This window comes from Myotis brandtii, unplaced genomic scaffold (genome assembly GCF_000412655.1).
Source record: "Myotis brandtii unplaced genomic scaffold, ASM41265v1 scaffold248, whole genome shotgun sequence".
NCBI classification, from domain to species: domain Eukaryota; kingdom Metazoa; phylum Chordata; class Mammalia; order Chiroptera; family Vespertilionidae; genus Myotis; species Myotis brandtii.
In genome coordinates, this window is record NW_005359397.1 from 2,078,416 (window position 1) to 2,099,491 (window position 21,076).

The 21,076-nt window shown below is 48.9% G+C and overlaps 1 protein-coding gene across 4 annotated transcripts; it reads left to right on the forward strand.

Annotated features, from left to right (window-relative positions):
- Positions 1-964: 964 nt before the first annotated feature.
- Positions 965-19,849, forward strand: LOC106726296. Of its 4 annotated transcripts, none has more exons than XM_014540597.1 (4): positions 2,415-2,745; positions 3,829-3,895; positions 3,997-4,085; positions 19,362-19,849. In XM_014540597.1, exons 1-4 carry the CDS (start codon positions 2,706-2,708, stop codon positions 19,400-19,402), a joined length of 237 nt encoding a protein of 78 aa, XP_014396083.1. In that variant the 5' UTR covers positions 2,415-2,705; the 3' UTR covers positions 19,403-19,849. The 4 variants fall into 4 exon arrangements, with proteins under 4 accessions (XP_014396080.1, XP_014396083.1, XP_014396082.1 ...); XM_014540596.1 differs by having other exon boundaries at positions 2,415-2,648; XM_014540594.1 differs by lacking the exon at positions 19,362-19,849 and adding an exon at positions 965-1,065 and having other exon boundaries at positions 2,494-2,648; positions 3,829-4,737.
- The last annotated feature ends 1,227 nt before the right edge of the window (positions 19,850-21,076 follow it).

Sequence of the window (21,076 nt, forward strand, 5' to 3'; positions counted from 1 at the left end):
AGAGACGGGGGGAGACACAGAGAGAGAAACACTGATGTGGGAGAGACACAGTGATTGGTTGCCTCCTGCACGTACCCCCGACTAGGGCCTGGGATCAAACCTGCCCTTGACTGGGAATCGAACCTGTGAGCCTTCAGTGTGTGGGCTGACACTCCAGCCACTGAGCCAGACTGGCCAGGGCCTGAGCAGCTTTTCTCCTTTGTCCTCAGACCGTGGCTCTCCTGTCCTGCAGGTAAGCTTTGAATTTTATTCTAAGCTTTTTTCTCTCCGGACTGTTGTTGGCACAAACAAGCCAGGCCGCCCATCTCAGTGTGGGCATGGAGGAGACGATGGGTTCCCCCAGGACCATGAGGGATAGGTTTGGGGTGGAAGGCCCCAGGGAGTGAGGGGGACAGGAGGCTTGTCTTGTCCTCCTCATCCTGCAGCACTGCCCTCTTTCAGGTGCTCAGCCTCCCCTGCCCCACTGTCCTGGACTCGCCTTGCAGCCTGGCTGGGCCCAGAGCTTCTGGCTGGGCCCTACCTCCTCTGGGACCCACCTCTCCCTTCTGCTCAGGGGGTGCAGACCTCCCATGCCTGTCCCTCTACTGTTCCAACCAAATGACTCATGTGGGCCCGTCTTCTGACTGGAGGGTAAAAGGCCCGGCCCTCAGCATCTGGAGGATGTGCCACATTGCACAGGTGTGGGAGGGCTCCTAGGGGCTGAGGCTCGGCCCCTGCCTGGCCTACACCTGCTGGTTCCTCAAAATACACCACAGGGAGCCACACATGTTCACATCAAAAGTGCTGATAAGAGCCCTGGCTGGTTTGGCTCAGTGGATAGAGCGTTGGCCTGGGGACTGAAGGGTCCAGGTTTGATTCCGCCCGCTTGTGCAGGAGGCAACCGATCAGTGTGTTTCTCTCACATTGATGTTTCTCTCTGTTTTTCCCTCTCTTCTGCTCCCTCTAAATATCAATGGAAAAATATCCTCGAGTGAGGATTAACATCAACACAATAACAAAAAAAGTGCTGATAACAGTGGGATACCTTCACTCTCTTCAACCAGAACTCAGTGCTGATTTTCAAAGGTGAGGTCATCGTGTGCAGACTTCCTTCTGAGTTTAGACAGACAGAGCTGGCCCTCTGAGCCTGGCTGCCCGGGGACACAGACACCATCGGGCGTTCTAAGCCGAGGTCTCGGGGAGCGGGGTCCTCTCCCAACAGCCAGCAGCGGCCACTGCCCAGTGGCTCTGTGACAGGTTCTCCTTCCTCAGAGGTCTTGTCCTTGGCCCCTTGAATGCAATGAAGTCTTTGACGACACAGTAAAGCCCAGAAGCCCTAGAAAGCGCTTACATAAGCTAGAGGCTGCCACCTACGTGCTCCGAGCTACTGGAGGGCAGGATCCCTGGAGCCAGAGCTTCCTGGGGGACGTGAGCAGAGAGCAGAGCGAGCCTTCCCAGTGCTCAGGGGTGTGAGGAGAGGAGCCCCCCGCTGGTGCAGCCACAGGCCAGTGTTCTGCTCTGCGCAATCACATGCGGTTTTATTTAACACACCAGGGGCAGAAAACAAGGCACTAATCCTTTTTGTCTCTACCGCCATCCGCTGATTTGTTCTCACGCTTGCAATATTGATGCGACTGCTCGTTCTCCCACCTCCCTCTCTCCCTCCCGGTGGCAGGAGTCACAGGTCTGTGCCTGTCTTCCTTCAGATCTTCCCAGGGCACCTCCTGGCGAAGTTTTTCACAGCAGCGCGCCTGCTCTGCACGTTCTAGCCCCCTTGTTCTGCTCTACTTTTCTCCCAAGCCCTTCTCTCCTCCCATCGTATCTTCGCCTTTTCATCCATATTTAATCTGTCTGTCTCCCCTAGAATGTGACCTTTATAAGGATGGGGGTCTCTGTCTGCCTTGCTCCTGCTGTACCCTCCGTCTAGAACAGTGGTTCTCAACCTTCCTAATGCCACAACCCTTTAATACAGTTCCTCATGTTGTGGTGACCCCCAACCATAAAATTATTTTCGTTGCTACTTCATAACTGTAATTTTGCTACTGTTATGAATCATAATGTAAATATCTGATATGTAGGATGTATTTTCATTGTTACAAATTGAACATAATTAAAGCATAGTGATTAATCACAAAAACAATATGTAATTATAGATGTGTTTTCCTATGGTCTTAGGCGACCCCTGTGAAAGGGTCGTTCGACCCCCAAAGGGGTCGCGACCCACAGGTTGAGAACTTCTTTTCTAGAAGCTACTGTGGTAATATTCCCTGAATGGATGCTTGCACTTAACTAATGAGAAGCCCAGAGGCGGGAGGGCAGGGCTAGTGTGAGGCCCATCAAGGACACGGGCTCCTTCCTCCTCATGCTCACAGACAGCTTCTAGGCAGCGCATTTACATTCAGAGCAGAGAGAGGTGCAGGCCAAAGGCTCAGATTCATGGGCTCACTGTTGTCAGCCCCCATGACAACAGAAAAAGAAGAGCTTAAATCTGTCATGGTTACAACTGTGTCACAGGCCACCAGCCGCAAGGAATGCTGGGACACGGCCCCTGGAAACCCATCAGGCTCTGCTGGGGAGGAAGAGGCAGGGACCGAAGTGGGATGGCAGCCAGCAGGGCCCGAGCCGCCCTGGGCCTTCTCTTGCTTCCCCACAACCTGCTGTGGTCCTGGGTAAGGATCCCCTGACTTGCGAAAGGAGCCTGAGGGGGAAATTACCTCATCTGGGGGATGCGTGCCGCCCAGGCATTGCACACGCTGGGATACAATGGTGAGTAAGTATCCAGGTTACCTGGGAAGAACCCTTGTAAATCTTTTCAAACAGGCAAGAGAAGAAATGTTTCCCCTTTTCAAACCTGTTCAATTTTCAGTTTCTGTACAAATGTGGGCACGATACAGGTATACCTCATTTTATTGTGCTTCGCTTTATTGCACTTTGCAGATGTTGCCTTTTAACAAATTGAAGGCAAGGCCCTTCGCCAACTAAAAAGTTTCACCTGGCTTTCTTGTGGTGGTCGGGAAGGGGACCTGCACCACCTCTGAGCTAAGCCTGTAGGGTTGTCCCTCTTCTACCTCCTACTTGGTGAGTCCGTGGAAGTCTTGTCTTCTTTCATTGGTAAAAAGCCATGTGATATTTAATTTCTACACTTTGACTTAGTGTCTCATCTGTATGCACAGTCTGCCGCTTTCTCCAAAGAAGGGCTGAACAAGATTCTTTTTCTTCTTCTTTTTTATTGTGGGCTGAACAAGATTGATGGGAGGGAGAAGTCAGTCCTGAAGCCCATGATTTCGCGACAGGCTGAGCCCAGCGGGATTCTGGAGGAGACATTTCAGTAGCTCCCCTTTTCTTTCTTTCTGTTTGTTTGTTTGTTTATTCTGGACTGACCTCATTTTATTCTGTAAGAAAACCAGAAATGACCCACCGAAAAGAATCTACATGAAATGATATGTAGGAGTTTTTGAATAAAAATCAGCCACAAACAAGCAATAAATCCTCCATAGGCCAATAGGAAATGGATAGCAATAATGTGTTTCCTGCCTCACTCCCAAAGTACAGATATTTCTTACAATTCAGGGCAATTCATTGTGCTAGTCTGGCATTTATGAAATCCTCATCAGAGTATTAGAGTAGGAACCCATTTCCTAGGAAGTATTGTTGCATTAAACTGTAATTAGTGGCTTGTAAACAGCCGTCATTCATTTTTAATATTAAAGGCACGTGGACTGTCTGGGCAATTCCAGCAGGCCCGGCAGCTCACCTGGACACGGGGTACACCCGCTGCTGGGGCAGGGTGGCCCCAGGACAGCCCAGTCCCAGCACCCCACCCCAATGCCAGCCTCTGTTGCTTTATAGATTGCTGGTCCAGATGCTCAGCACGCCGGATTCCCCAAGCCGAACCGGGCGCCCACCTGGAAGCGGGGTAGGCGCCCCCAGGCCGGGCTCACCTTGACACGGTGTGAGACCTCGGGCTACAACACGGGACCCGGGCGCTGCTCCGACCCCTCGTGTCTTGTGTTGCAGCCGGAGGGACGCAGGTCCGCAGCAGAGCCTGCTCCTTCGCCCGGAATCGACGACCGCAGGGACAGCGCGACAGCCCGGCGGGGTACAAGGTGGGTGCAGTGCCCCAGGAGTGGCCGTGAGCAGCCCGCCACGTGGGCTTTTCTTGGGGCGCGATCAGTCTCGGTGCAGGGGTCCGCTGCACCCCTAGTTCGCTCTGAGGATGCTCTCTATTCCTCACCCCCTCTGCTCCCAGATCAGGAGACTGAGGCTCCACAGTGCGTCTTGAAATGCAGCAAGGAAGGCAGTTGCTCCCCAAACACTTCTCCCACCACTGGTGACTACAAGCATTGCACTTTTAGCCGCTGTCTATTACAGTGTATTTTCTGCAATCACTACAGGCATCAGCTGGGTTTCCTTGATCCAATTACTTTCCAATGTGACAGGAACTCAGAGGGAAACGAAATCAGATGTGAATTTCAACAGGGAAGCAGTTCCAAAGGAGGGCCTGACACTGGAGGTGGGAGGCCTCAGAGGCAAGCTGCCTCCCCGATTCCTCAGTCAGGCCACTGGGCGGAGCTGGGGACAGGGCACGCTGGGTGACCCCTGCCTTCACAGCTGGGATCTGTGGGTCACATTTGCAAAGCGTGTGCCACCTGGCAGTGTCCTTCTGCCAGGCCCAGGTCGACCTCCTGGCCCCACCACCACCCAGGGGTGACGCCACACCTGCCCTGGGTGGTTTTATTCCCTCACTTTTCACCTGCCTCACGGTGCTCACAGACCCTCCTCTCTTAGAAGGGATTTACTAGATTTTAAATGTAATCAGCTTAGCGTTTTCCCTCTTTTTGGATGATTTGGAGGGGAGTAGAATAAAATGAAATTTATACCAACCTTTAAACGGAAATAATGGGGAAGCAGGTATTGAAGGTTTTGAGATGGAGGGATGGTCTACAGCTGGTACTGGGATTCTTAGGCAATTGTCTTTATTTAGGAAAATACCTCCCTATGGAAAGTGAGATCCTGGAGGTGTGGTTTGGCAGATATCACGGAATCAATAGAAATATCTAGATTGGTTTTGATTAGAAATGAATACTAACTTTGGGGTAGGGGAGAACAGAAAGGAAAGGGAGAGAGAAGAGGGTGGGTCAAAATGGCAGGGGTTTTATCTGCAATTCGAAGTTGTTTGTGTTGCTGAAAAAGAACCATCCTGTCTACCCCAGCATTCGCTGAAGTCTGTCCTACCCACACAGGCCTGTGTGAACCGGGTTCTGTAGGCTTCTTGGTTTTGGAGGAACTTGGTGGCCTGATGATTCATAAACCAAACTAATTTAGGAGAAATCATGGTGGAGAGATGTGGGGTTAACTCAGCTGGGTCGACTCAGCTGGGCTGTAGTGCCAAATATTTGGTCAAACTATTCTGGATGTTTCTGTGTCTTTTTGGATGAGATTAACATTCACAAATAAGGAGGAAAGCTTGCAAAGAGGTTATCTCCAAGGACGTTCATCACAGCATTGTTTATAATACCAAAAGGGGGAAGCAACCCAAATGCCTATCAATAGATGACTGATTAAATAAATATCACGAGTTCTGTACAACAGAATGCTGTACAAACAACATCTTTATATTTAAGGGCATAGGAAATGTGTTCATCAGGTATTAACTGAGAAAGAGTTACTAAAGAGAGTATATAATATGATCCACTTTATATTAACAAAAATGTTAGATTGTATAGAAAAAGTCCTTATGTATGTGTGTGTATATATATATGTATCTATTTAATCTATGTAATATCTATATCTATCTACCTAATATATATGTATATATATTAGGTAACACTAGAATTAGGACAATGAATAATTTTTGTTTTATTTTTTGTACTTGCATTGAGCATCCTCAACATCATCCATCATGTTCAATGATTTACTAGTAGGACTCACAGGACTCAGAAAAGCTGTTATATTCACAGTTACAGTTTATTACAGCAAAAGGATACATATTAATATCAGCCAAGGGAAAGGGCACATAAGAGAGTCCAGGACAAACCAGGACAAGCTCCCATTCGTCCTTGCCGAGTGGAGTCACAGAGACAGAAGTTAATTCTTCCAGCAACATGTGTAACCACACACGTGAAGTGCTGCCAACCAGGGAAGCTCATAACTGGCGAGGCTCACTGAGCCTCGGTGTCCACAGGTCGGTCACGTAGGTATGTAGACCCCACAATCCAGAGTTCAAATGGATACAGTGTGGCCCGAAGCTTCAGGCATACTTACAAGCAGCGTTCCCCCTAAATCACGTTGTTAGCAGACTCTCTGGTGTCTATCAGGCGTACAAAGACACTCGGCAGGCAGGACACTCCAAAGGCCCAGAGGTCCTCTCCAAGGCTTGGGCCAAGGGCAAGTCCTGAAGATCTTGCAAAGGTGCAGGTTCAAGCAGCCCATGCCTACTGAGGTACCTCTTTACTGCACGATGCTTTTCTTATTTTCAATGCTTTGCAATAAGCACATGGTGCTCTTATTGTCACAAACAGTAGTGAAACGATTTCCATTTGCAGAAAGTGGAATGCATCAGCAATGTTTGTGTGTTCTCATCCTAACATCCTTAGACGGGGCATCAAAGCAGAATAACAACTTTCCCAGCTGCCAGAGGGGACAGACACCTCAGTAACTGTAGGTGAAATACATCCTTAAGAAGTAACTTCTTGCCAGGAATTCTCTGAACTTTATAAATAGTCTCATGGATTTGTATACCAGAGAAGGCCAGGCGCCGACTTTCTTACTTCATGTTGAAGAGGAAAATCTCAGTCCAATGATCTGACGGTCAGAGCAGCTGGATAAGAAGGCACCTGGGAGAAGTATTTGTCACCCCAGCCACTTGAGATTCAAATAATTGCAAATCATTTCGTTCTGGCGCCTGTGTTGAGAATTAAGGAGAGAGGATTTCAGAAGTCTGGCCTGCTCCGAGGCTGTTACGCTCTGCTGTTCAGTTGCAGACAGTTCCCATCCTAGATTCAAAGACCAGCCATAGGAAAGATACGTTGCTCTCTCCCCACTTCAGTCACTGCTGTGCTGCCTTTCTTGGCTAGCAAAAAGTAAAAGTAGGAACTGCTTGCTTTCTGTATGCCACGTCCTGTGCCAAATGCTCAGATTACACTCACTCTTCACAACAACTCTGTGGGCTGTAAAATATCATCCCCACTTTATAGATAAGGGACCCCAGGGTCAGTACAAGCCTCCGTGCAGTGACAATGGCATAAAATGAAAAAGGGGCCTCTCCGTGGTGACGTTTGAACGAACGCCAGTAAAGCCACACAGTTCAAAATCCTCACAGCCCGGCAGGGGTGGCGGCATCTGAAAGCCATCTTGACGCCCAACCATCACATGTTGCGACATCACAGGGGAGGCATAAATATATTAACATTTTAGGAGAAAAATCTTTCTCTCTCAATTAGAGCAAATGGCACAACCTGAAGAAAAATTCTTAAGAAAAGAGAGAGAAAATCACTGAGTATTCAGCCCAAAGTTGACAGTGCTCCCATAACATTTGGAATTTAGATTTGATTGCGAGTTAAGTTGCAAGGGGTGACAAATTCTGAACAAGTAGCTTGAAATGAAATAAACAGTTGTTTCATCCTACTCCTCAGCAGTTAATTATAGCAAGAACTCTGCTTCCTGGGAAGTATTGTTATAATAAATTATAATTAGTGGTTTGAAGCCGATCCTTTTTTCCTTTTAAAAAAAAAAAAAAGCTGTGAGTACCAGAGTAAAAAGCTTTGTTGGAGCTGTTCTGTTTGCATTAGAAAAGCGCTACAGTAGAAAATTGGTTATTCTTTTGGCGGCTGAGAAAAGCTGTCTGTCAGTCAAGACCGTGAGTCAAGAGCCCCGCATATTATTCAAACAGGAAAGAATGAACCCTGTAGGATGTTCAGGTGTGGAGAGGCCCTCTGAGCCTTGGAGAACGTTCTGCGTTGCTTAACGTCGGATGCTAATTGATGGATCTCTGCTGATTGCTGTTGGTGTTAAAGCTGCATTCAGATTAGGCTTTCTCTGCCTCGGAAAATGTGGCAATTAAAAAGCGCTTTAATAGAACCACAAACGGGCCCAGGAGCGGCACGGATGGCTCCGTGAGCTCATCCAAAATGACGGCAGATGTGGGCTGGTGAGGTGCTCCGGGTGTTAGACAAACAGCTCCATGCTCCGATTTTTAAGCAAAGGCGCAGCGCCTCGTTTGACAGCGGAGAGCTTCCCCCACTCCGCTCCTATTGCCTCCCAACCCTGCCTTTTCTCTCTCCGTTGCCTTTCTTTCTCCCTTTGCTCTGGCAGCTCCCTTCTATTGCTGTCAGGGCCCTGGGTTCTAGTTAAAGTGATGGAAACTGTGTGTGTCTGCCGTCTCTGCGAGAGCCTCACCACATCCAGTTATTTCTAGAATTGCTGGGGACAGGGGCAGAGCAGGGTGGGGAGGGCTGGACATGGCGAGGCTCTGTGCCCCCAGAGGCTGACTTCTGTGGGCTGCATCAGCTGGGGGTTCTTGCCCCTGGATTCTGATGGGAACCGCCCGTGGGAAGCACCAGCGATAGATCAGAGGGTGCTAAGGGGAAGAGGTGGGAACACCCCTTCCAGCCCTGCACCCAGCCCTGCACAGCCCTTATCGGCAGACCCTTTCCTGCAGCTCTCCTGGGTTCCAGCCACAGCTCCCTCCCTTCCCCTTCCAGGCTTAGGGTTTAATGACGTTTTCTATATCCCTCGGTGCTTCTCCCTGCTTCTCAGCACCCTTCACTGCACCCTCCCTCTGTAAACAGTCCCTTCTTTAAACTCGCTTCAGTGACCCTTTTGAGCGGCTGGGACCCTGACACATGCAGCAAAGTAGGTCCTTTCTGCAGAGGGGATGCAGGCGAGCATCAGGTCGCGTGATGGTGTGGGAGAGCCGCGTGTCCCCTGGGCGGTCAGGGAGCTGTCCTCTTCCTTGCCCTGCTTAGGTTCCAGCGAACCTGTCACCCAGTCGCATTCCCAGGTGCCCAGTCTATTAGGCTGTGGGGTCACGATCTTGGAAAAGTCGGAAGGAACCAACAGTTGGGTAAAAGGCTCCTGCTGCAGCCGTTCCTTTATGCTTTCCTGCCAGGGCGCTCACCAGACCTCGGTTCTCCTGCTTCCTCTTCAGTCCTTATCTCTGTTCCATTCTATCACCATCAAAATGGCTCTGCTGCGATTGCTTTCTTAAAGTCACCAAGTCCCGGGTCCCAGATTCAGGTAAAATGGGCTCCTCAAAGCTCATCTTCTCTCCCCCTCCTGGTGCTCTGGATAATGTATCCTGCACCCTGGCCTGCTATCTGTGTGTGTGTGCACATAAGTGTGTGCATGCCTCTTGTCTATGTAAAGATGTGTATCATACATGGTCTCTGCGCTGTTTTTACTTCCTCTGGGGCACAGGAAGGGCCCAGCACAGGTCCTCAAACACAGTAAGAGCCTCACTCAGTGTCAGCTGAGCTCTGTGTTAGGCAAAATAATGGGCCCCCAAAGATATACACATTCTAATCCCAGGTACCTGTGAATATGTTATGTTATACGGCAAAGGAGAGCTAAGGTTGATGGAATTAAGGTGGCAAATTAACTGACCTTCACATCGGGAGAGTGTTGTGAATTATCCTAGCGGGCCCCGGGTAATCACAGGGGTCCTTCAGAGTGGAAGAGAAGGTCAGAGCGATGTCATATAAGAAGGCATCAACTTCTCTTGCTGACTTTGAAGATGGGGAAGGTGGGATACAAGCCAAGGGCTGCAGCAGCCTCTGGAAGGAAATGGTGCTCCCTGGAGCTCCCAGGGGGAACCCAGCCCTGCTGACACCTTGACTCTGACCCAGGGAGGCCTGCGTGAGCCTCACAGCTCACAGCTGTGAGGTAACCAGTCTGTATGAAGTCACTGGGTTTGTGATGATCTGTTACAGTAGCAACAGAAACTAAGACAAGCTCCATGCAGATCCACCCGCAGGACAGGACCTAGCGATGGAGCTAGAATCAGAATGACTCAGCGGTGGGCTGGGGTTAGGGTGGGCTGTCCCTTGTGCAGCAGTGGGACTCAGCTTACCCAGGGTTATGGCCAGAAAGCCAAAGGGCACACAGGTTGGAGGTCCTTAGAGACGCACAGGTCAGGGGTTTAAATCCCTCACCCTAACTATTCAGCCTGAGGGGGCATCATGGTGGGTAAAATGTGGTCTGTGTGTGTGTGTGTGTGTGTGTGTGTGTAGGGCATCATGGTGGGTAAAATGTGGTCTCTGTGTGTGTGTGTGTGGTAGGGTGAGTGCCTGGTATGGTATGGGAATTATATTTTAATAAAGCTGTTATACAAATATACGAAGATACGTAGAGAGAAATGGATAAAATGCAAATAAACAACAATTGTAGTGCAGTTCAGTCATGTGTGCACAGTAGATTATCCTGTGGCGCATTGGAAAGGCCCACCGATGTTCACTAGCGCCGGGTGGGGCTGGCCTCTGCTGCTGTGATACAGCTCCCCTGGCGCAGCGTGCAGGCCCTGCGTCCAGTCCCAGAGTCTCAGACCGACTCACTCGGGGCCTGGGAGAGCCCCTCTACCTCTCCAGGCGTCAGTGTCTTCACCTGTAAAATGGGAAGGAAAGGCCGTGTGATCACCAGGAACCTCCTGCTCTGACATCCCTCGAAGCCCTGGGTTTCCTCGCTGAGCTGTTGCTGTGAACTCTGCGACACTGACAGTCCTGGCACCTCCTCCCAGGCGAGCTTTAGGGTCTCATCCACTCAGCAGCAGGCGCCTGAACGGTGGCTCTGCAAAGAGAAAGGACCAGTGTGGTGGCTGTGCAAAGAGAAGGGACATGGTGTGGTGGCTGTGCAAAGAGAAGGGACATGGTGTGGTGTGGTTTTACTCTGCGGAGGCCACTGCCAATCCAGACCTGTGTTTGTTTTGGTTTTTAAGAAATATGTTTTTCCCTGGCTGGTTTGGGTCAGTGGATAGAGCATCAGCCTGTGGACTGAAGGGTCCCGAGTTTGATTCCAGTCAAGGGCACATGCCCAAGAGAAGGGGGGTGTATGTTGGTTTTACTCTGCGGAGGCCACTGCCAATCCAGACCTGTGTTTGTTTTGGTTTTTAAGAAATATGTTTTTCCCTGCCTGGTTTGGGTCAGTGGATAGAGCATCAGCCTGTGGACTGAAGGGTCCCGAGTTTGATTCCAGTCAAGGGCACATGCCCAGTTACAGGCTCAACCCCCAGTAGGGGGTGTGCAGAGGGCAGCCAATCAATGATTCTCTCTCATCATTGATGTTTCTCCCTCTCTTTCCCTCTCCCTTCCTCTCTGAGATCAATAAAAATATATTTAAAAAATAAGAAATATATTTTGTTTTCCACTTAAGGCACTGTGTTTGTATTTCTATTCAAGAAATTTAACTCTTATGGATATTTCTTTCTTTGCATTTTCCTTTCTAAGGGTCCTATGCGTTTGTTTGGTCCTTTTAATTGATATTTTTTAGCTAGAGGAAGGAAGGAGAGAGAGAGAGAGAGAGAGAGAGAGAGAGAGAGAGAGAGAGAGCGAGAGAGAGAAAAAAATAAAAAGCATGCCCTCTACCAGGGATTGAGTCTGAAACCCAGGCATGTGCCCTGACCAGGAATCGAACTGGCAACCTTTTGGTGCACAGGACAACACCCAACCAACTGAGCCACACTGGCCAGAGCCTACAGATTCTTTCAGAAAATGTAAGCAAACTTGATCAGAGGTGGAATTGCAATGAGGGACTTTGCTATTCTGCATTGAGTTCTGACCTGACTAACCAGGTGGAACAGGATGAACAGGTGGAAATGGGGGGACATGAACTGAAAAGCCGGCATCATGACCTCATGGAATGAATGTGCAATTCAGAATCAGATCTGGATTGGAATCTTGGTTCATCCAGTTAATAGGTGTATGGGTTTGCAAATAACCTCTTAGAGCCTCAGTGTTCTTGACTGTAAAAATGAAGACATATGTCTTACCTTAAAGAATTATTGTAAGAATTAGGGATAACAACAGTAGATATTATCATTTCCAACTACCAAATGCAAGAGCCCTTTTACAACAACAGCTAGTTACCGCTCACACTCTCCGTGCTGGGGAACTTCCCATACAGCGTGGACAACTGTGTCGTGAATATCTGTGATTGCTGAAAATGTCATCCTTGTATCGAGGTTTCCAACTACCAAATGCAAGAGCCCTTTTACAACAGCTGGTTACCACTCACACTCTTCGTGCTGGGGAACTTCCCGTACAGCGTGGACAACTGTGTCGTGAATATCTGTGATTGCTGAAAATGTCATCCCTGTATCGAGGTGAAATAGCCATCCCTTTAACTTCCATCTACTGCCCGGGTTTCACTGTTTGAATTGCTGTCATCCTCATGACACGCTTTGTACACTGCATCATATCCCACCCAGGCGTCAAGCGTTCTCTGGCTGAGTGCTCCACATTGCCTCAGTTTCCCTTACAGGCAAGGTTTCAGTTTCCCCGCATCCTGGATGTCAGCTTGGTAACAGCGCTGTGATTTGCAGTTGGGAACAATGGTCTAAACATGGTCTGATTAACGCAAAAAACACTAAGGCTGTTTCCTCTCTTGATAATTCTAATGGAGCCTGGAGTGTCATTAGCTTGGTTAGCAGCCTGGTCACATCTTTAGTTCCTGCTGGATTTGTACTCAGCCGAAACCTGCAGTTTTTCTAAAGGACTATTTTCAAAGTCAGATCCTCGGTCCTTTTCATCCAATAGTTGTATATATACATTTTAAAACTATATAAATGTTATATGCGTGCGCACGCGCGCGCGCACACACACACACACACACACACTGACTTTGTACTGCATTCTCAGACGAGGAAACACATTAAATAGCTTGTGAAAAAATATATCTATTTCTAAACTTACATCTATGTTTGTTTACATGAAGAGTTCCAGAAAGTACTAAACACAGCATACAAATATCTAACATTTATTGAAAACTTGCTGTGATCTGTCACTGACTTTTTCTTACCCGATTTTCAGATGATGAAACAGGATAATAGCTTGTGCACATTTCATGGCATGTGAGTGACAGAACTGGGGCCACTGCTTGTACTCTCAAACACTGCTGTGTGCTGGTGCCAGACCCGGCACCAGACATGCACCGACAGTGTTACCACACCCGTCAGGCTTGGGGAGGGCTGAATTTCAAGTCTCAATGAGGTCACAGTCTCTCTGGGCCCCTGGGCCCTTATCTGTACAGTGACTGGTTGGGCTAGGTCATTTCTATGTTTTGCTTAGCCCCCAGATTCTGCACAAATCCACCAAGACTCTAGTCAAAGTGTAGAAGAGAAGTTGAATTTTGGACTATCTTTCTCAGGGATTTGGCTTGCACTTGAGCTCACACACAGACCTCGAATTTGCCCCTGTTGAATTTCATCTTAGCAGGTCTATGGGGTGATAAGAGTTTCCAGATGCAGCCACCCTGCTGTCCCTCCTCCTGGCGCAGCATCTGCTGGCTGATGCCCAGATCCTTTGGGCCTTCTTCCAGGTCACTGGTCACAAGCAGCAGCTCACACGGGCCTGCAGGGTCCTGGCACAGCCACTGGACATGTTTCTAGGACACTAGGACAACTTTGCATACTGCTGCCTCCAGAACTCTTCAAAAGATGGGCCCCAAATTGATCTTTCCTGGAATAACCATCTATGGGGCAAGCCAAGATGGACGGTGACCACAGTCTCTGGGTCAGAGTGCGACTCTGAACAAGTCCCTACACTGGCTGGCGGTGGCCATGGGGTCAGCTTCGAGGAGACCCTGTGAGCTCCCGGGTAGAGGGGGGGTCATATTAAGGGGACACCGAGAAGCTGGCTCAGCCCTCACCCCACGATCGTGTCCCCTGTAGGTTCAGTTCCACAGCTCTGTGGGCCACTTTCCCTTCTTTGATAAGCTTCTCGCTTTGGCAGATCAAAAGCTTTACTCCTGGCAAGAAGAAAATGTTGGTCTTTTATTCTTGCCCTTCTTTTCTCTCACCCCCAAACCTAAGCAAGAGCCTTGTCTTTCCTTAGTCAATACACATCTCCTGTTTCCAAGAAAGAGAATTCTGTTCATCACAAAGATGAATGCAAACGCAGACCAAGTTGGTGCTAGATTTGACTGGTAGAGACTCTGCACTATTTAGGGAAACCCTGGGGGAGAAATCTGCTTTTCGGTGATGGAGATTTTTCTTGCTCATTGGCAGCAGGGGGGACGAATAGAACAATTGTCTTTTTCTTAAGCGACTGTATGATGATGGATGCATTACTTGTCCAAGGCATGTACTGTGGATCTGCAACAAGGAAAAGTACATGTAATTTTGCACATTTCCGGTTTATTTTCCCTCTTTGTCTAGAAATTATGCTTGCTTGTTGGAAAACATTTGTAGTCAAGACTATGGAGACGTGTGTCTGACTATGTCTGCCCCACAGGAGGGAAGAGCATTCTGATTAAACGTCACCTTTAACCCAGAATTTCGGCCTTGAAGAAAGAGCCTGAAATAAGTTGGGATCCTTTGCCCCAGGAAAGGTGGCAGGGGCACAGCCTCAGGGGTAGCCCTCTCTCTCTTTTTCTGTTCCCAGAGACAAGCCAGGGCACTTGGCCAAGTGTAGAGTCTCACATTCAGACAGAGGAAGTTGTAACCAGATACTGTGTGGATTTTCTCGGACTTGCCTTTCCTAGGATGGGAGATGGGAGCCCCTTGTCTGTTGCCTGTCTCTCAGAGTCCCAGCTTCCTATCACGCCGCATTAAAAGGAACGAGAGTGCGACCTGGCTCGGACAGGGGTGGCATCCCCAATTGGACAGGTTCTAAAATAAACACCACAAGTTTAAGTGCGTTGGCCAGGGTCACCCAACACCCAGGTCAACTCCTGACTAGATCCAAAGACCTTCCCACTTGGTCTCAAGGGCCAGGTTTCCTTCAGCTGCAGAGCAGACACATGCCGCAGGATAGGGTTTCTAGGATGGGCCACACTGACCTCACATCTCCGCTCTTGCCTGGGAGCCCAGCTCCAGGGGCTGCAGGGAAGGAGGTACATGAGAAAGATATTTTGCCAAACACGCCAACTTGGAGTGCAAGGGAAGCAAGAGCATTTCTCCGCGTGGAGAAAAGGGTAAGAAAGGACCGCGGTTCCTTTGGACAATCTGTCTCTCTGGGCAGCTGAGAACAGCCGCTGCGGGGCCCCTCTTCCACCCACCATTGTATTGCTCTGAGCAGCCTGAGCCTTCCCACCCAGTGAACTGTGGTGACGCAGTTATTCTGCTTTTCTTGCTCTCCTTGGTCCATGTCTTCTGTTGATTGATCCGTCTTTCATCGCCGGACCTTTTCACAGCTCTGTCTCCCTCATAGCGTGGTCAGGGGACCATCGGGAGTGGGTCAGCTTTCCGCCCCATAGCGGCCCACCCCTCGAGCCTGACCCATCACGTAGGTGTCTCCCCCTCTCCTGGCTCTGACCAGTGAACGGGCATTCCCCCCCACCGTGCCCTCTGAGAAGAGGGCTTCTAAGGAAGCATCTGGCTGCCATGGAGAGGCTCCGGCAGCCGTGCACCCTCAGACCCTGGGACCACAGCCAGTCACCCAGCCTGTCCCACTACATAGCGGCAGGCGGCCCCAGGAGCCTGTCTTCCCCGTGACAGTGGGACTGGGAGCCCTGGCTCCCCGAGTGCGGTTTCATGTGTAATAATAGGTGGCCCTAATGTTAACCTAAAAGCAAAAGGCCTTTCAAAGTGAGAGGCAAACAAGGATTTATTTGAGATCAATAAGAGCAGCTGTTTGGGCATCATTAATTCAGGTAGAAGCCCAAATAATGCTCCCATTAGGTAACAGAGAGGATGGGTCTTTATGAGAGATGGGAGGGGGGCAATTACATCCTTAGAAGCCAGGCATTTCTATTGGTGCGGATGAGCTAACATCGTGAACATTGTTAATTCTGAACAATGCCTTTAATTATCAACCCAGTAGTCATCAGTCCTGTATCTTAATAACTGCTTTCTTCTTATCTTTGCCACCAGCTCTTTGGGAAATAAGGTTGCCCCGGACCTGTCCAGAGGTCACTTTGCCCGGTTTTTAGCATTCTAAGGTTGAGGTGTGAGATACGCAAGGCTGTTCCTCTGGCGCGGTAGCTCCAGCTCCATTTTAAAGGGCTCCGTTTATAGTCTTGTTTACACGAAACTGGTTGCTGGTTCTGCTCCAGATTTGCAGGGGCCCTTACCTTGGTCCAAAGCAAATCGTTTCCTCTGCTTGATCTTGGTTGTTATGATAAACACAGCCCCGGGGAGAGACCGACACAGACAGGCAATGGCCAGACCTATGGGACAGTGAAACTGACCTACAACCTCTGCAGCAACCAGTCCTAAAGGGTCAGCGCTTGGATGTCTATGGCAGCTTCCCTTCTTTTTTATTTTATTTTTATGCCCCCCCCCCAACTCAGGACCAACCAGAGAAAGCCAAACAAGCTCCCCAAACAACCCCATAGGATGCCCCACTTTTAGTCAGCCCCCCTCCAGCGTCCCCATGTCAACCACCTCCAGCCACAGCACCCTGGATCCTTCCTTTTTCCACTATAAAGCGTTCCACTCCCCTGCCTGCCTTTGAGTCTCTGCCAAACCCCGAGTGACAGTGGCTGCCTGGCTCCCTCCCCGGAGCAAGCTCTGAATAAATAGCCTCCGCCGTTCTCCTCCGGGAAGTCTGTTTGTTTCCACGCTGGGTAAGTCATAACAGCTCTACGTCTCCTGCCGCCGCCTGCCCTGAACTGCTCAGAGGGAAAATATCCTCGCGAATGGAAAGGGCGTGATGTTATGGGCTCCGTTTCCTTTAAAAGAATACAATAAGATGACAGCAGAGACACGAATGCATATGGTTTTTTCTCAGCATTTGGTGTTGTTTCTGCATTACCTGCCCAGATGTTAAAGGAACGTGGCCACCCTGGGGCTGGGCTCCCTGGTGGATGGAAAACTCATGCTTTGTGAGGGAATCAAGCTGTAAAGAGTCTGAAATCGGTGCCCTTTTGTATTTATGGCTGAAGCATCACCCCACCCCCTCATTTTCTCTTTGGACACTATTTTTCTTGCAGGGGATTTACACCCAAGAATACCTCCGTGGTCCCACTGGGAACCTCTGATTAGCAGCAATTAAAAAAAGGTCTGCCAGCAACTTGACACGTTTTGAAATGCTAATGGATGCTCAGCAGAGCAATCTACCAGGCTGTCTTCCTCCGTCCCTGCCCCAGGCTTTTTTGAATATTTGAATCAATATGTTAAGGCGGGGTGAGATATGGAAGTCTCTCCCCACTGTCCTTGCTGAGATTGGGACTTGTGGGCCCAGGACATTCTCACAGCACCCTGGGTGGGCAGTGTTTTTGACCGTGTTTTAACTCTTCCGCAGGCAGATGCTCAGATCATCCTGGGAGAGACTGTTACTAGAGCTTTGTTGGCGTATTTGCATAAACTGGTTGGCAAACACTTGTTCAGATCTGTTGCCTAAGCAATGAAATGTTTTAAAACGAAGCCAGTGTGTATAACCAGTGAAAGAAAGAATTGCAGAGATGAGATTGCTAACGAGGTCCAGAAATAAATGGTGTCCACAGGCAAGAAAACCATAACCACTGGATAGAAACCCTTACAACATCTTGGTCATCTGCACGTCAATATCTACTGTCACAATGTGATCAGTATTTGACAGCATGTCAATAATATAGCAAACCAGGTGACATTTCTGTGGAGCAGCAGATGACCTGACGCTTGCCAGACAGTGATCCCACAAGAGTTTAAACAGCTATGCAGTAATCTTTTGCTTTAGTTTTGAATACTTTCAGAGGTTTCCCCTGAAGGGGAGCAGAATGTCACCCCAAAATAGGCCTTTGGCATAAGGATTATTTTGAGCTGAGAATGTAACCAATCATGCCAAGTGGGCCCGTTGCCTGCTGTACAACAGAGAGACCAAATAACAAGGCAACAGTCTTTTGTAGAGAAAAGAACATAATTGCAAGGCTGCCAGACAAGGAGACAGGAAACAAAACTCAAGTTTGTCTCCCTGACAAATCGAGATAAGTGTTAAGAGGTGATGTTAAGAAAAGGTTGTACATATTCAGAAATTCTAATTTGGGAGGATCTGATTGGATGATTCTGGAACTTAGCCAGTGAAGGTAAGGTATAAGAAGATCAGGAGAAAGCACAGAGGAATTCCAGTTTGGCCGGGTTTGATTGGTTGAAATCATGCATTCCCTGTGGTGTTGGTTTTCCTCCTGGCTGGGCAACAGTTTCAGGCACCCATCACTTTGGAAGAGGGTCCTCGGGGACCGAGTCTTCACGCTAGTTCCCAGGGGTGTGACATTTGGTTCTGCTGAGCTCTCGAAGTCACATCAGTCGTTCCATTGCCAACTGTGCAGACGCAGTTTGACTAGACTGGCTTCAGCTCTTGACATAAGAAAACTTCAAAGCTGTAAAGAATGGTCACAAGAGTTTATTTGAGCCGAACTGATGAGATGCTGGGGAGCAAGGTCTCAAATGCTCCCCAGGATGACAGTTTCTCTTAGGCATTTGAAATTCAAGAGGGAACGTAAGGAAGATTACGTGAGGGTGGGAGAGAAGGTGGGGATTGTTTTACCGGACAGTTAACTAGATTATGTGATGAGGGTTGTCGAAGCTTATTTCAAAGGTGTGCTAACCTAGGTGCACAAGAACAATGGACAGGGCTGGCTCAAAACCTTTCACTAAAGAAGTTAGAGGCCTGGGGCGTGACTGACTACCCACCATACCTCCCAGTTAGGAATTTATGATCAGATCACCCTGTGAGGTTACTTTCCATAGAACCCCCTTTTTTTCCATCCGCACAGCTAACATTAGCCGGTCACAGTTGACCCTGGGGAAGAGCTAAGGTACTGCTTCCTGTTGTGTTCTGCAAGATACTTAAGAAAACTTGTCACCAAGGAAAGACAAGCATGATTAGTGTGTCTGGTTAGTGTCCAGTTTCAATTATTTCTAAGAGAGAGCAGACACTGGAGAAGCTCTAAAATCAGAGCAGCAATTACTATTTGGTTAGGGACATTTATTTCCATTTCTAAGGGAAATCTCCATTTGCAAGGGTGCCCCTCAGTACCTGGAGGAGAAGGAGGACTCTAAGCATAAGAAACTCTCATTAGTGACTCAAACCTTCATAACAACTTTGTCCCGTTTCCTGAGAACCTCCCAGAGCTGGACTCCCCACCCACCAACATCTTTCTTTGGTCTTTAGCTGGAGATGCCATTTAAGGTGGTGGCTTGGGCCATTTGGAGGAAACTTTACTCAGTTTTTCTGGGTGTCTCCCAAGTGTACAAGAGGTGTGCCTGTTAGTAAACCTCTGTTTTTCTCTTGTCTATCTGTCTTTTATTACAGGGGGGTCTCCCACAGAACCTAGAAAGGCAGAAGTGTGGTAGACAGTTAGGCAGACATGAGCAGAGCAAGGACGGATGGGCCAGGTACAGAAGGTCACCAGGGTGGAAAGCCCCACCAGATGCCTAGCGATGGCAAAGCTGGGAAAACAAGGACCTCGCCCCCAGGGTAATCTTTCCCCTCCTAACATATCAGGTTGGGTTCCTTCCCTAACTTTTCCTCCCCTGGCATGTTGCTAGTTATTTGGGTAGACCTCTTTAGAGGGGGAACAAACAAGGGTACCAAAAAATAGCCCTTAAGCATTTTTTAAGCCCCACCCCCACCCCCACCACCACCAAATGAGGGTCTAGCCCACATCAAATACATGTAGGGCTCAGTTGTGTTTTAGGTCCAGGCCCAGAAAAGCAGTAAAACCTGACAAGCGATGCCACAGGCTGACATCAGGACCAGCTGCATTGACTAATGACCCTGCCCTGGCACCGACCAATCAGTGGAGACCACAGACCGAAAGAGCACACCTGGAAAGCTGATGAATAGTCTATTGAGATCCTCCCTTGAACCTCCCCTAAAATCTCCACCCCTAAACCCTTAGGATGGAGGACCCGGCATGCTCTCCCTCTCAGGAGCACCCCCACGCCTTTACCTTCCCCAGCCTCTCTCCCCACTAGGAGCCTTACCTTTGTCCTTCTCTCCCTTAAGCTCCAAGGGCCCCTTCTTTTGCCTCTGTAACTTGTTTCCTGAGCCCATTTCTTCTACTGCTCACTTCTTCTACCTCTGTGACTTTCTAAATAAACTTTCTCTTATAGTTTGAGTGTTGGCTCTGAATTTTTTTTTAGTCAGAACTCAAGTACTGAGGTTGCTAAACCCACGTCTGGTCTGGCCCTATGGGTCTAACACGTGGTGCTATTCTTCTCGCTGCCACCAACAGAGGGACAATTATGTTTCCTCCCTTACATCCCCGCAGCCCCAGGGCAGCCCCAAGACCTCCACAGGGCTGTTCTCAGCTAGAAATGTTTCTCTGCAGTTGATGATGCCGTCCAACAGTGGACACCAGACACTCCTCTCTGCCAAGCCTTCTTGTCCCCAAGCCATAGTTTGGGCAGCTCTTCTGACAAAGACTCTCTCCTTTACCAAACTTTACTTAAGCTTCTGTGAGCCCTGTTCTCAACTAGGCCTCCATCTGGGCCTTCCGTGTCCATCCTTGCTGAGTCCCCAGTATCAGCAAGAAAAGTTATACTCAGAGACTGATTCTGTTTTTGCACAGGTTTGCTGTGGGAATTATAATAATTTCACAAGCCAGTCTCGTGCATGATAATCAGTCGCTCTCTCTCTCTCTCTCTCTCTCTCACACACACACACACACACTCTCTCTCTCTCTCTTTAATTTAAATTCTTTATTGTTTAAAGTCTTACATAAATTTCCTTTTCCCCCCATTGACCTCTCCTCAGCTGCTCCCACCCACCCAGCACATGCCCTCAACCCCCTACTGTCTGTGTCCATTGGTTATGCTCATATGCATGCATACAAGTCCTTTGGTTGATCTCTTACTCTTCTCTCCCCTCCCGCTCCCACTACCCCCCTCCCCGCCTTCCCTCTTAGTTGGACAGTCTGTTCGATGCTTCTATGTCTCTGGCTCTATTTTTGTTCATCAGTTTATGTTGTTCATTATATTCCACAAATGAGTGAGATCATGTGATATTTATCTTTCTCTGACTGG

Coding starts and splice junctions, on each gene's coding strand:
- LOC106726296 (XM_014540594.1), top strand. CDS start 2,511: ATGCTGGGACACGGCCCCTGGAAACCCATCAGGCTCTGCTGGGGAGGA. Junction 2,649..3,828: donor ACAACCTGCTGTGGTCCTGG/GTAAGGATCCCC, acceptor GTTGCTTTATAG/ATTGCTGGTCCAGATGCTCA.